The following is a 13,498-nucleotide window of genomic DNA, read 5'->3' as shown; positions in this document are numbered from 1 at the left end:
GCTTCTGAGAGGCCCAGAAAGCAGAAGGAGCGGATTCCCCGCCCCGTTGGATGGCTAGCGCCCTGGCCTAGGCCGGCACCAGAAGGCGCGCTGGGTGTCAGCCGGCAGGGCCCCTCGCTCAGGGAGCAGGCACGGCAGGGCGGCCCCGCGCAGGAGAGAAGCCCCGCAGTCCCGTCAGGAGTCCCGCTCAGGCTCGGCCGGCGCCTCGGTCCCTAGGCTGCCCGAGCCCGTCTGGTACGTCCATCTGTGACTCTGGATCTCCGCCCGTCGTGCCGTCTGGTCGCGGCTCGCTCTGTCCACCGCCAGCTCTTGGCGAGGGCGGGCGGCCCACCGCGGCCCGGCCCCTGGCCTGGAGCGCCACCTCGTGGGAACACTGGGCGATGCCGCAACCCCCGCCTGCTCCCGGCGCGCCTCCGCGGGGGGTGCCAGCCAGGGGGCGCGAGGAAGAGGGGTGGCCGTCCGCTCTGGGGACCCAGAGCTTCGGGAATGGGTGAGGGGCGGATCTGCGCGTCCAAAGAGCCCAAAAGACCCTCCAAGGGCAAAACGGAGACCCAGGAGCGTTCGGACAGAGACGCCACCGCATCAGCGAGGGGTGCACAGGCGGCACTTCCGAGGGCGCTCCCGGGAGCGTGTGCAGAGACGTCCCGGGGCTCAAGCTCCTTCCGTACCCCTTACCCCGGCCGCGCTCGGGTGTCCCCGCCGCTGCCCAGTCGCCAGTGCGCCGAGCTCCCGCCTCTCGCCCCTCCCGGGTCCTGCCCGCCGGGCCAAGGCCCAGGACCGCGGGCGCGGAGCCCGCCGAGCAGCGGACCGAGGGAGAGGGGAGTTTGACTTCTCCACGCGGGGCGGGAAGCAGGCGAAGTTTAAACCCGTCTATTCCCAAGAAAGTGGGGGGAGGTGTCGAGCTGGGGTGTTGCCTGTGGGTGTCCTGGGAACTCGAGGCTGACTGCACCCATGGGTTCCTGGAGGGCCTCACGTGGGCGCTGGCAGTGCGCGGGGGAGGCGGACCCCAGTTCCGCGCCCTTCGGCCAGGCAGAAGCAGGTGAAGAGTTCCGCGGAGGTTTGTGGCGCGAGCGTGGGGTGCGGGGGCCGGCGAGAAGGAATGACTTGGACGAGAGACACTCGGATTTACCGTGGACGAAATGAGGGTTTGTGTGGCAGCCGAGCTGCTGAGCCGCTAGGGGTTCACGGAGCCCCCCACACACACCCCCAGTCTCCAACTTCCCTGCGAACCACTCTCACGCGTCCACGCCGACAGGCGCGATTCCGCCCCGGGTTCCGGGCCCCCGTGCTCAGGGCCCCGCAGCGACACCAGGTCACCCGCAAGCCTCGGCGACCCCTCAATCCCCACCACCCCAACACGCACGGCTTCCTCGGTGTCCGCGCGCTGGCGGGTCTGCCGTCGAGGGCCGCTGACGGCCGCCCTGGGTTAAAGAGTTAAAGGGTTCAAGAGACCTTCGGGCATTGGAGTACGGGGGTGCGCGGGGCGCCTGACCTAACTGGCGATGATGGGGGAACAACACGCGCTGGGAGGCTGGGGAGCCGGTGACTTAATTGGGCCGGGGAGCGGCCGGGCCTCTGTCTGGGGCTCAGCTCCCGAAGCCGCGCGCTGGCCGGCACGTGGGTGCCCGGGAGGACCGCGAGGGCGGCTCCGGGAGGGGCCGTGTGCGGAGGAAGGAGAAGTAACTCGGGAGGCTCTCCAAGGTGTGCTCGGGTCCGAGGCCCCTGGAGCGCTCACCTGCTTGGCTGCTGCAGCAAGGAGGCTGCGAGAATCGGCGACGAGGTCGTCCCGCTTGGCCTTTGCTGTGACCCTTCTCGGACCCGCTCCCCACCTACCCCCTCTGCGCACCACCTGGCGTCGGTGTTGCCCCCTGGTGGTGTCAGCATCCTGGGAAGCAAGCCGCTGTGCGCTCAGCCTCTCCCCAAGTCTCCTTGCTGGACAAGCTGCAGTGAGAAGCCACAAGGCACCCCTACTCTTCAAGGGGTGTTTAGAGGCTTTTTTTTTTTTTTTTAAGCCCAAAGCAACCTGCAATAACCACACTGTCCGCGACAGATTCTATTTGAGCTGAGACAGGGGCCACTCTGTCTGCCCTGTTCCTGGACAGCCCTTTGCAGGTCAGAGGCAGGGAAGCCAAAATCCGCCTTCCGGAGGCTGCGATAGAATCTTCTGTGCCCCCTACTCGTTCAGTGGCTGAGCCCCTTGCCGAATTCAGTGTAACCTTGGGTCAGCTTCCTTCTTGAAAGAAGTGGACATGTTTCTCTTTCCTTGCAAAAACGTCAGTCCACAAAAAGTCCTGGGCACTTGGAGGCCCGGATACCATCAATTCCACCTCTACCTTCACTCTTCCTCCATTTTACCATCGCGGGTGTCCTTGGTGAGTTGGAAGCCAGCATCTTCAGGGCCTGTCCTCCCCGCAAAGTGCCGGAGGTAAGCAGTCCATTCCACCAGGGCATGGTGGAAAGCTAAGGCTTAAAGAGGAGAGCCCTGGGAAGAAGGTGGGGGGCTAAATGGCAGGCAGAAGCCGGGAAGGCACTCCTTCACCCCTACTATTAGGATTTGGGGCCAGAGACACCTGCTAGCTAGGTAAAGGGGAGACAAGATGCCTCCCCTCCTGGATCTCCCCTGGTGGCGCTGGCGGTTGAGCACAGCACTGGGAGGCTGTCTGCAGCCTCTGCAGCACCAGTTTGATCCCCCGCCAGCCAGCGAGGGTCCCACATGGCGCAGCAGACCTCTCCTGCCTCGCCCGCTGCTCCCCTCAGCGGTGTATTTCATCAATCTGCCTGTTCTGTTCCCTGCTCTGGCTCTGGTGAATCCTCTCACCCTCCCGCGCCTCTGGCCTGTACCCTGGTTCTTGCATCAATCAATCAATCAATCTTAAAAAAAAAAAGATGCCCCCCTCCTGAGGATGGGGGTGTCAGGGAGCTGTCCTTGCAGGAATGGGCCTAATGGAGCCTGACACAGTGGAATACCCAACGAGAGGCCCCACTCAGTTCATTATTATACAGGGGGAAACTGAGTCTAGAAAGGGAACAGCATATTGACTCACACTCTTTACACCCACAAGAGAGATTTAGATGAACTGCAAGGGGGGATTTCCAGACTACACCTTGCTGCTCTAATCACCAGCCCTATCATGGAGGAGATATTTCTCTTTGAGGTTCGGGGACGGGGGCAGAAAGATTTCCAGGTCTGTGAGACTTGGAAGACAGCAGCGAAATTCCTCTACGGAAAAGAGAGCGGGAGCAGGAGCACCCATCAAACCAGCCTCACCTGCTAAGAGGAGCTGAACGGGTTTCCATTAGGGTCCCAAGAAAGGGAGTCCGGGGTCCAGGCCTCTGCCTTGCGCTTCGCCCGGCTGGGCGCCCGGGCGCGCGGCGCCGCGCGGCTGGAGAGGCGGCCAGCGGCGAGCGGCCAGCAGAGGGAGCCCGGGGCCGGGCCTGGGACGCGGCCGGGCGGGGAGCGCAGGGGACTAGAGGCGGCGCGGCGCCTCCAGGCCCAGGCCGTGGCCCGCGCGGGCACCTCCCGGCCTCGCGGCTGCGCCAGCCTCCCCAGCCTCCCCGCCGCCCGGGGGGTGCAACCGCCGCGGAGCCGCGGGCGCCCCAACTTCGACGCCCGCCTCCAGTCCTTGCAGACGCGCTCGCTGCGCCCCAGCCCCGCGCGGCCCACAGAGCGCACAGCGCCGTCCACTTCGCATTGTTTTATGCGTTTTATTGTTTTCTCGAGTTTTTGTCGTTTCGTCTCGCTCTGGAGCGAAAAGTGAAAACCTGAGGTGGAGCCCGCGGGCCGGGCGAGCCAAGCCCGGGCGGAGGGGCCGAGGGGGTGGCGGGGTGGGAGCTCCTGCGGTGCTCGGGGGGCCTTCGCCTGGGGCGAAGGGACACCCCGCCCCTCCCCAGCCCTGTACAATATAGATGCTCATGTAAAATGAAAAAAAAATTAAATGCTATGAGTTAATCTCTAAATATTATGTACACAACAATGTACACCTTTGAATAAATTAATACCAATTTGCATATTCTGGGAACCTTAAAGCTTATTTACACAAATTACCATTTATTTCATAAATATCTTTTTCTCCCTGGGAACTCAAGGCAGAAGTGCCATCCCTCCGCTGCCCCAGGGGTGGGAGGGCGCCTGTCTCTTGGGGGAAGAGGTGGGAGGACTAGAAGAAAAGGTCCCCTCCCATCTCAAGTCTGCACTGACTTCTGTGTCCACTGACCTTAGTATCCCTCACCCCAGATTCTCAAGCGGTCCAGGCCCAAGGCTATGGACTCGGGGGCTCTCTCTGAAGCTCCCACCCGTGACCCCTGCACCTTCTGACTCCAGAACAACTGCTGGGCAGGGAAGGAGGCCTCCCCACAGCACTGGAGGGCCAGGAGAGGCATCTGGCAGATGCCACCTTCACACTGGAGCAGATCTGGACCTAGTCCAGTGACTCCAAAGCGACTGTATTCTGGCAGCTGGATTCCTTGTGAGGCCCAGGGAAGGGTCCCAGGCCCAGGCTGGCTGGTCAGGGCTCTATTCTGGCTGCTGCAGCCCGCTTTTGCTCCTTTATTTAAATAAATACCCATTCTGTGCTGTACAAGTCCCAAGCAGCAGGGGCAGGCAGCCCGTGTGGCCTGCATGGCATTGGAGCAGCTGGACGGCCCCCTCACTTGGGTGACTCCCGGCCAGGGGAGAGGGCTCGCTGGCTCTCCAGCCCACTCACCAGTCTCTGGATGCTCTGCAGTTCACTGGCTGCCTCTTTGGCTGAGCCGCTGGGCGATAGGGCACCTCGGGATGGGGCTCCAACTTTGCGGAGAGGCAGCTCGGGCAGGGGGCTGGGTTCCCGGCTGCTGCTGCCTGCAGCCTTGGATCCCTCTGCTGCCAGCCCAGTGGTGAGGAGGCTAGTGCTAGGTGGAATGGTGACTGGGATCTGGTAGGGGCTGAAGCGCAGGCGGGGCCGGGCACTGCCCAGGAAGGGGCTCCGGGACAGGGAGCCAGCAGCAGCAGCCGCTGCAGCTGCGGCACTGGTGGCTGGCAAAGCGGAGGCTGCTGCTGCAGCTGCTGCCATGTAGGTGTAGGGGTAGGGGAAGAGGCCTCCGAAAGTGGGCATTGGGATTCCCTAGAAGAAAGAGAACAAAACAAAGGTTAGGCATTCTACCTGAGGTCTTCCTGAGGGTGAGCTGGGGGCTGAGGCTGGTGCTACAACTGGGATCCCTGCCCTACTGTGTACTGGACTTATGGTCGTAAGACCAGAACTCACATAACTGTAACCCTGAGCAGCACAGATAAGCAGACCTATGGCCAAACCCAGGTGGAAGGGGAGCTCACGTCAGGTGATTATGCAAAGACCTGACTCTATCAAGCGCTGTGCTGGGGATTATAGTAGGAGGAAGGGAAGAACATTCCAGGTGGCTAAACTAGCATGGACAAAGGCCTAGAGGGAGGAAACAGGGCAGGCATGGGGCCAGGTGGGAGTTAGGCAGCTTTGGTTTTCTTGGGAGAGTCTGTTCGCTTAGAACAATATCCTCCCCAGTTCTTCTGGGGGTGGGGGGCTTTGTAAATTTTCTTGATGCCTGCCCACCTGCCAAGGGGGCTCCTGCCTGGACAAAGCAAAAAGTAGAGGTGCAGATCAAGTCATAAACTGACCTGAATATTCCACAAAGAACATTTGTATTAGCACCTATGTGGCAGCAGGGGAAGAAATGCTGTTTTTGCCTGTGGTGAGCACAGGAAACCCTGGATAAACACCACATAAGTCCATGAAACCCGACTTTTGGATTACCTGACCTTTGAGATAATGGCTCACTCCCTAGAGAGTGTGGATACGGGAGGAGGGCAAGGAGCTGCCTGTGCCCGGCTTCCAGGGAGTCTCAGGACTGGCTCAGGCAGGGGGAAGGAAAGAAGTAGCTTAGTCAGGAATGAGAAAATATCCTTCCTGTGAAGGTCAAGCTCTACTGGTATTTCAGATCTGGCATCCCAAGTCAAGAGAAAGGAAGGAGGTTTTAGAACCCCCAGGATTTGGCTCTACCTGCTGACCAGGTGTATGCTACATTGACTTGGAACTTAACCACTAGTAGTACACCAGTGAATGCTTCCTGAGCCCTGGGGACGCTCACCCTCGCCCTGCACCTGTTGGCCAGGTTGTGTCTAGAAGTCCTGGCTTCCCAGGGCCTCTAAGATGCCTATAGTCATCTCTAAAATTTGGGGTGAAGGCATTCATATACACACAGAATCAAGGGTGCAGATTAAGCCTCCAGGCCCTGAACTCCATTTTCTGAAGTCTTCCCTGCCTGCTCGGAGCTGCAGATATGTAGTGTTAGTGCCCTGAACACTCACTCCACACATCTCGGACACTGAGTTCTACTTAAAACTCATTTCAGAATCCCCCCCACACACACTCACACACATATTAAAAATATTTTCTTCTGAACCAAAGAAGACTTCACAGACCTGAACTCCTATTTTCCTACCCTTGCGATAAGATCTCAAGGGTTCAATTTGCCAGAAACCTCAGAGGGAAGAAAATGAATGAAGAGATTCCAAATCTTTCCACAGGGAATATTCCACCCAACCAACCAAAGGCTGCTCTCCCCTTTGAATCTCATTTTGTTGCTGACTACAGTTTCATAAACTCTCCCTTGGGAGCTCAGAATTTCAACCTGGACCCTAGGAACTGAGCCTCTGCTCCCTGAGATGTGTAACTGGGGGAGATTCCAGACACAGGTGGGGAAAGGAGCAGCCCTGTCTTTTGTTAGGTCAGAGGATTTCCTGGAGGGCCTGAAAGGGGGCAGAGGTTTTCTGGGAGGTGGGTCACTTTGGTGACTAACTGTCCAGAACATGCGACAAATTTTCTTACTCTTTGTCCAGACACTTAGACTTTCAGGGTCTGACAATGAGTCAAAGGCCTTTGTTCCCCCCAAAAAAGTCCTATGCTAGGAGGGTGGACTTCATGAAAGCTGCTGGCGACCCCAGATTGTCAGAGTAAGAAGAGTCTAATGGGAGTCTTAGCTGGGGTCACAGACAAGGAACCGGCTGGGGAGGCTCAGGGATTTGCCCAAGGTCAAAACTGGACTCAGAGGCAGTGCCCTGGGCAGACCCTGGACCTACACCTTAGTCTCCACAAACCCAGGTGATGTTGAGAGGTCCGTCAGGTCTTCTCCGGGACAAGCTTCTTGCCCACTGGAAGCCCGGAGTGCCTATGGCCCCCCTCAAGTCCTCAGTTGCCCCCCACCCCAATGCTGCCGCCAGATCACAGGCCTTACCTGAGATGCCAGCATGTGCTGGGAGAGGTGGAACGGGAAGGGCGCAGCGGTGCTCGCCGCGCTGGCCGCGGGACCCAGCCCGCCTGCATCCAGCCCGGTGGCAGCCCCCGGCCCGCCGGCTCCTCCGTTGCCGCTGCCCGCCACTGAAGCCAGCAGGTGGCCCATGCCCATGGCCGAGAAGGCTCCGGGGCCCATGGCAAACTGTCCCGGGTGCAGGAAGAGCGGCTGGCCGGCTCCCAGCGGCCCGAAGAACTGCTGCCCGTGCAGGTGGCCCGAGAAAGCCAGGCCCGGCAGGTGTCCGGCGCCCAAGGGGGACCCACTGTCTGTCTGCACCACCAGTGGCGCCAGGGCAGGCTCCTTGCCCTCGCCGGCCTCCTTGCGCCCCTCGTCCTTCCGCCGGACCTCGGCGCGCTCCTTCTCCAGGCTCCGCAGGCCGAATGCCGCGTCCGCGCCGCTCTCGGTGGGGTCTTTGCCCCTGTCGGGGCTGCGCCGCTCCCGCGCGCGCTCCGGCTCGGTCGAGCGAGGGGGGCTGCCGTCCAGCGCCGGGCTGCGGCCTAGCGCGGGCCCCGCGCGCTCCTCGGCCAGCCGCTCGGGCTCGGGGTCGCTCTCCGCGGCGCTGGTTTTCTCCTCCGCTGCGGGGAGAGGGACGCGCGGGGTTACGCGCCGGGAGGACGCGGGCGGGAAGCCGCTGTCGGGTCTGGGCGGGGTGGCGGAGACTTGAAAAGGGCCGCTGCAGGGGCAACTTAGGCCGAGGGGCCACCGGCTCCCTGCCCATGTAGGGGCCGCTGCAAGTCGCCTAACCTACGCCGCCCCATCTAGAGTGGGGGAAATTGGGCCCCGTGGAGGATTCTTCACTGCCACAGCCGCGCACCACACCCGGGGGCCAGGCAGAGCGCGCAGTGCTTCCTCTGGCTGCGCGGGACCGTGCGCGCTGGGGAGACCTGGCTGGAAGGTCCATCCGAGAGGCACTGCTTGGTGCTTCCCGCGGGGCTTTAAGGTCAGTGGGTCGCAGAGCAAAGGCAGCAGGCGGCCCCAGGAGACTCTCCTCTCCCCTTGGTGGTCCCACTCCTGGTCCGATCACCCGACGCTCACCTCGGACCCTGTGCAGGCGCAGGGGGCTGGGGGCTGCTCCCGGGGAGAGCGGCGGCTCCCGAGCAGGGGGAGGGTCGCAAGACGAGGCGTCTGACTCGGCGCCGTCGCGCTCCGGCTTACAGTGCTCCTCGTACAAGCGCAGGGATGGCAGCGTCAGCTGCTTCCTAGGGACGAGGGGGGAGCGGGTCAGGGGGTCTCCCTCCTCTCGCGCGCTCTCTCATACACGCGCACACACTCACGTCCTGCTCCCTCAAAGGGCCCTCTCGCGCACGCCTTACCTTTTTTCCCGGCGGCCATTCCCCGTGTCCCTGAAGCCCTTGGCGAACGGGTTGTTGTCGATCTTCAGCTGCGTGATCTGCGGGGATCGGGATCGAGAGGCAGCGCAGGGTCAGGACTGGCTCTTCCAGCCTGGCCTGGGGCACCCCGAGGTCAGCGGCTGCTGACCCAAAGGAGAGACCCGGGAAGTGTCCCCTGGGAGCCTACTGCCTGGGATAAGATTTCCCTGAGCTGGTAGGCCACTCCGAAAGTGACTTGGTCTCCCCTCCAAAAACTTTTGTTGGAGGAATGGTCCCTTCATTTGCACACACAGACCCCAAACTGTGCTCACAGAGTCAAAATCTGCTTTAGCACAAACACAGGCCCAGCGGCCACTCAAGTTTAACAAACCTGGCTCCTGAGCAGGGGCGCACAAGGAGCAGAACACACTCGTGTCCAAAGGCACATGGGCGGCAAGTCACACCCACGGCCCCACGAAAGTACACACAGACAAAAACCCCCTACAAGCCCCTAAGCTCCCACAGAATCAACTGAATCCACACTCCTCCACAACTATCCCAGGCGTCCCAGAGGGTGTGCACTCATACCAGCGTCTACACACCAGTTCACAAAGGCAGAAGGAACAATCCGCAGGACATTCAGACACTCTCCTTCGCAGGAAAGTGGTGCACACGGGCACAGGCCTAGTGGGGGCGATGCTTTGCCCCTTTAGAGACAGGGTGTTGAAAGCCAGCAACAGAAAAAGCCCTTAAACTTGAAGGAAAAGTTTCTAGGCGCCTCTCAAGAGGTCTGAGGCCAGGCGACTGACTGTGTTACCTGCCCACCCTCTGGCTCCCCAGGAGAGTGAAAACTGTGCTCTGGGTTCCTAACTTTGGGTTCTTAGGGTTGGGAGAGCCTGGGCAATAGCCTCCCGAGCCCTCTCTTGATTTACATTCCCAACACTGCGCCAAGAAATAAACGAATAAAATGTAAAAATGTCAGCGCGGTCCGAAGTTTCTGCTAATTGCTAAGTAAACATCCCCACCCCAAGCAGCGAGCAGCTGTTCAGAGCCTCTGGGAGCCGGGCATGTGGGTGTTCGCAGGCTCAGAGGGAGTCTGGGGGATTTTGGTGGGTGCTGCCTTTTCGGACATAAGGCTTGTGCTTGTGTGTGGTGGTGAGGGTTCCGGGTGATGTGGGAGTTGCGGGGGCGGGGGGGGGGTGGGTTTGAGTGGATTGGAGCTGCACTGGGTAAGGGGTGGGGTAGAGGAGTTGGGTGCAGGGGCCGAACCCAAGACCCCCCAAAGCGCACCTTGTCATTTTGGTAGGCGGTGACCGCGATGAAGTCTGTCTCAGGGAACACGTAGGTGCGGAAGGTGCTGTAGGGCAGCTTCAGGATGTCGTTGGCTCGAACGATGTGGAAGCGCGGTTGATACTTGTGCATGGAGTTCAGGATGGTCTGCGGAGAGGGCGTGGGTCAGTGGTAGCCCCCAGCCTTCTCAGGAGCATTTCTACTCCCTGGGGACCTTATGTCTTCCTGTCAGTCTTCCTGTCTGTCTCACTGTTTCTTTTTCTCTCTGCTCTACCTTCTTCACCCTCCACCCCCCATTCTTCACTGTTTCCTCCTCTCTTCTTTGCTCTTTTTCTTGCCTCTCACTTTTTTCCCTCTTGCTTTTCTTTCTCACAGTCTCTCCCCTTTCCCCAGCTGAAAACAGAGATAGCAGAATAAAACTAAATAACACTCCCATGATTTCACTCTTAGCTTCTCTTCCTGGTTCATTGCTAAGCTCTGGTATCACCATGGAAAGAAGACTGGAAACTCTGGGGCTCACCGAATGCCCTACCTTGGAATGGACAGTACCTTTGCCCACAGACTCTCCCCTCCATTTACTGCCCCCCACATTGGAAACAGAACCCCCCAACCCCTCCCTCTGGCCAGGCATCTATCTGTGGGAGAAGGGAAAAGAGCCTCAGAGAGATTGTAGAGAGAACTGGTTTAACTTTTAAATTTCCAAGTTTGGGGAAAGGGATGGGAATAAGCTGTGACTGTGGGTAAATATTCACTTCACTCCACGATCAGCACCTAAAGGCCAAGAGCAGAACCACTGAACCCCTGGAGCACCTGCCTCCTGCTTGACTCAAGAAACAGGGTTAGAAGGCCAGACTCCAACTGAGATTATGAGTAGTCTGGACCATACCCGCTGTCCACCCCACCATTCCCAAGGCTAGCAGAATGGAGTCCTCTGGGCGCAGGCCCAGGTGGGGTGGTGACCCAAGGGCACTCTGGGGGTTCAGCAGTACTCCACTCCGGGGAACTACAATCTTGCTCTCCCAGTGCAGTGCCAGGTACTCAGTCTCTGACTCCCATCCCCGTGCCTGTCCTGCACTCACAAAGCCGTGCTTGTCGGAGATGTTGTTGGTCAGCTTCAGCTTGTGGAAAGCCACAGGCTTGGCCATCCACTGCTCCCCCGTGGCTGGGCTGTCCGGGTGGATGTACATGCGTTTGGGCATCTCTGGGTCTGCCTTGCCTGCCACCATCCAGCGGGAGTTATGAAACTTATACCGGCAATCATCAGCCGCCACAATGTCCATCAGCAGAATGTATTTGGCCTTCTTATCCAGGCCGCTGACTCGTACCTTGAAGGGAGGAAACATCCTCCTGCGAGGAAGAGAAAGGGGAATGTTCTTATCTGTTTATCCAAGGACCCCTCTCACACTACCCCCCCCCCACAACTGTCTGGAGGTTTCCCAGCAGTGTTTCCATGAGGTAGCTTGTTGGACCCCTTATCACCTTGCGGTTGTTATTCCCAGGTGATCCCATTTCTGCCTATCAGACCCCCTTACTCTAAGGCTTCCCATGGGCCCTGCACTCAGATCTGGTGACCCTGGCTCTCCCATCACCTGAAATGAAAGTCAATGACCAGAAAATAAATCCAAGCCCTCTAGAAATACAGCCCCTTCTCTTGAATCTCCTGGAAATTCGTTGGGGGACATACCCACTTGGTACCTAAACTCCCAGAAATAAATTCAGAGGATGTTTGCTGGGGGAGCTGGGTTACCGCAGCTAGAGTGAGCAGGCACCCTAACACTAAAGTTCGGGGGAAGAGGGTGATCCTGAGGTCTACATTCTCCCCGGCCGAGCCTCGGGTGTTGGGAATAGGGATTACGGTTTTCTTCAGGCTTTAAAGCCCGTTGTGGATCTGGAGCTATTGGCTTCTCTGCCCGACAAGGCTCAGGGTCAGGTCAAGTTGCGGGCCGGGCGGATAGGAGCTCGCTGCAGGGGCGCCACAGCCAGAGCGAACCCGAGGCCGACCTCGGCCTAGTGGGATGCGAGTCCGATTCTGGACTTCAGGGTCGGAGGAGCGTCCAGGAGCCGCTGCCTCTCCTCGGAGCTCGGAGTCAGACCCCGCGGCAGGCGAGGACGCCTCCGGGCAGAGGGGTTCCAGCGCAGACCCCCCGGGCCGGGCCGAGCCGCGGGGCCTTCTCGGCGCCGGGGCTCAGAGCACTTGGGTCTGTTCTCTGGGTGCATATTTTCGTTTTCCTTCTTTCGGGAGGTTTCGGTATTTTAGTTTTTAAAAAATTCGCCCCGGTGCCAAGAGACAAAAGTCAACTGGGTTGCCCAGGGCGCTCAGCGTGGCGCGGGGGCCGGGCGCGCGGGGCGCAGGGCAGCGGGCTCCGGCCGGCCGGCGACGTGGGGTCCCCCGCCCGCCGCCCGCGCCCGCCGCCGCCCTACCTCCCGGACTTGGTGATGACCATCTCGGTGCCCAGCTTGTGGAACTGGTCCCACAGCTCCTTGGCCTCCAGCGTCACCTTGGGGTCGTCCTCCACCTCGTCCTCGGGCTCCAGGCTCTTGAGCGAGCGCAGATGCGCGGCGGGCGGGTGCGGGCCGAGCGCCGAGACGTGCAGCCCCGCCTCGGCCGCCGCGGCCGCCGCGGCCGCTGCGGCCGCCGCCCCCGCCAGGCCCGGGTCGGGCAGCGGCTTGGCCAGGGCGCCGGGCGGCAGCGCGAGCGCCGGGAAGAAGGAGGGCTGCGCGGCCGCCAGGAAGGCGGACATGGGGAAGTCGGCCGGCCGCGGCGCGTGGAAGGGGTGGTAAGCCATGGCGCTGGCCGCCAGCGCCGGCTCTCTCATCGGGACATCCGGCCCGGGCGCCGGGGAGCCGGGGCCGGGGGCGCGCGGCTCGGACCCCCGGCCCGGGCGGCGGCGCGCGCGGAGGAAGGGCGGCCCGGGCGGCGGGCTCGGCGGCGGCTCCTCCCGGCTCCCCGTCCCGCGCGCGGCCGGGGGCGCGGGGCGCGGGGCGCGGGGGCGGCGGGGGCGCTGCGCCGGGCCGGGCTGGGCTGGGCTGGGCTGGGCTGGGCTGGGCTGGGCTGGCCCGCTCCGGCGCCGGGGACCACGCGCGACTGGTGAGATCTTGTCGTGATCTCTGGAAAACTGTGACTATCTCACATGTCCTGCCCTGCTCGGGTCCCCTGCGCTAACGAGCCAGGCCCCCCTTGATTGCTGATTTTACGCTTTTTGGACCAATTGTGGGTCTCCGGGGGCGGGGTTTTGACAGCTCAGGCCAAGCTCCGGCCGGGAGGGGGGGCCGGGGAGAAGGTGTCGGAAGCCTCAGCAGTAAGAAAACATGTCAACAGAATAAAATATTAACCAATGACGGGCCGGCGGGCCCCGAGACCCCTCCCCCTGGCCGGGCCCCCACCCTGCCGCCCGCGCCCGCGGCCGCCTGCGCCGGGACGCGAGAGCTCGGCTGGCCGAGCCGACCCGCCGAAAGGGCCCGAGGCTGGGGGCGCCCGGGCCCCCGCACCCTGGGGAAGGACCCCCCAGCCGCACGTCGGCCCCAAGTGCAAAGCATTGACACGGCCCGGAGAGCGGAGGGGGCGGGCGCCCTCCTCCCCCCGCGCCCCGCCGCCCGGC

The 13,498-nt window shown here is 61.3% G+C and overlaps 1 protein-coding gene across 1 annotated transcript; it reads right to left on the bottom strand.

Annotated features, from left to right (window-relative positions):
• Positions 1 to 4,646: 4,646 nt before the first annotated feature.
• Positions 4,647 to 12,715, bottom strand: TBX2 (T-box transcription factor 2; the record flags this gene model as incomplete). The annotated part of the gene is made up of 7 exons (XM_084237376.1): positions 4,647 to 5,099; positions 7,243 to 7,874; positions 8,335 to 8,498; positions 8,613 to 8,689; positions 9,900 to 10,046; positions 10,979 to 11,246; positions 12,321 to 12,715. The coding sequence occupies 7 exons, from the start codon at positions 12,713 to 12,715 to the stop codon at positions 4,647 to 4,649; spliced, it is 2,136 nt and encodes a 711-aa protein (XP_084093502.1).
• Between the last annotated feature and the right edge of the window lie 783 nt (positions 12,716 to 13,498).

The sequence above is a fragment of the Talpa europaea genome, assembly GCF_964194135.1.
Source record: "Talpa europaea genome assembly, chromosome: 7".
Classification (NCBI taxonomy): Eukaryota; Metazoa; Chordata; class Mammalia; order Eulipotyphla; family Talpidae; genus Talpa; species Talpa europaea.
The sequence above is the reverse complement of the archived record's forward strand: the minus strand, read 5'-3'. Positions and strand labels throughout refer to the sequence as shown.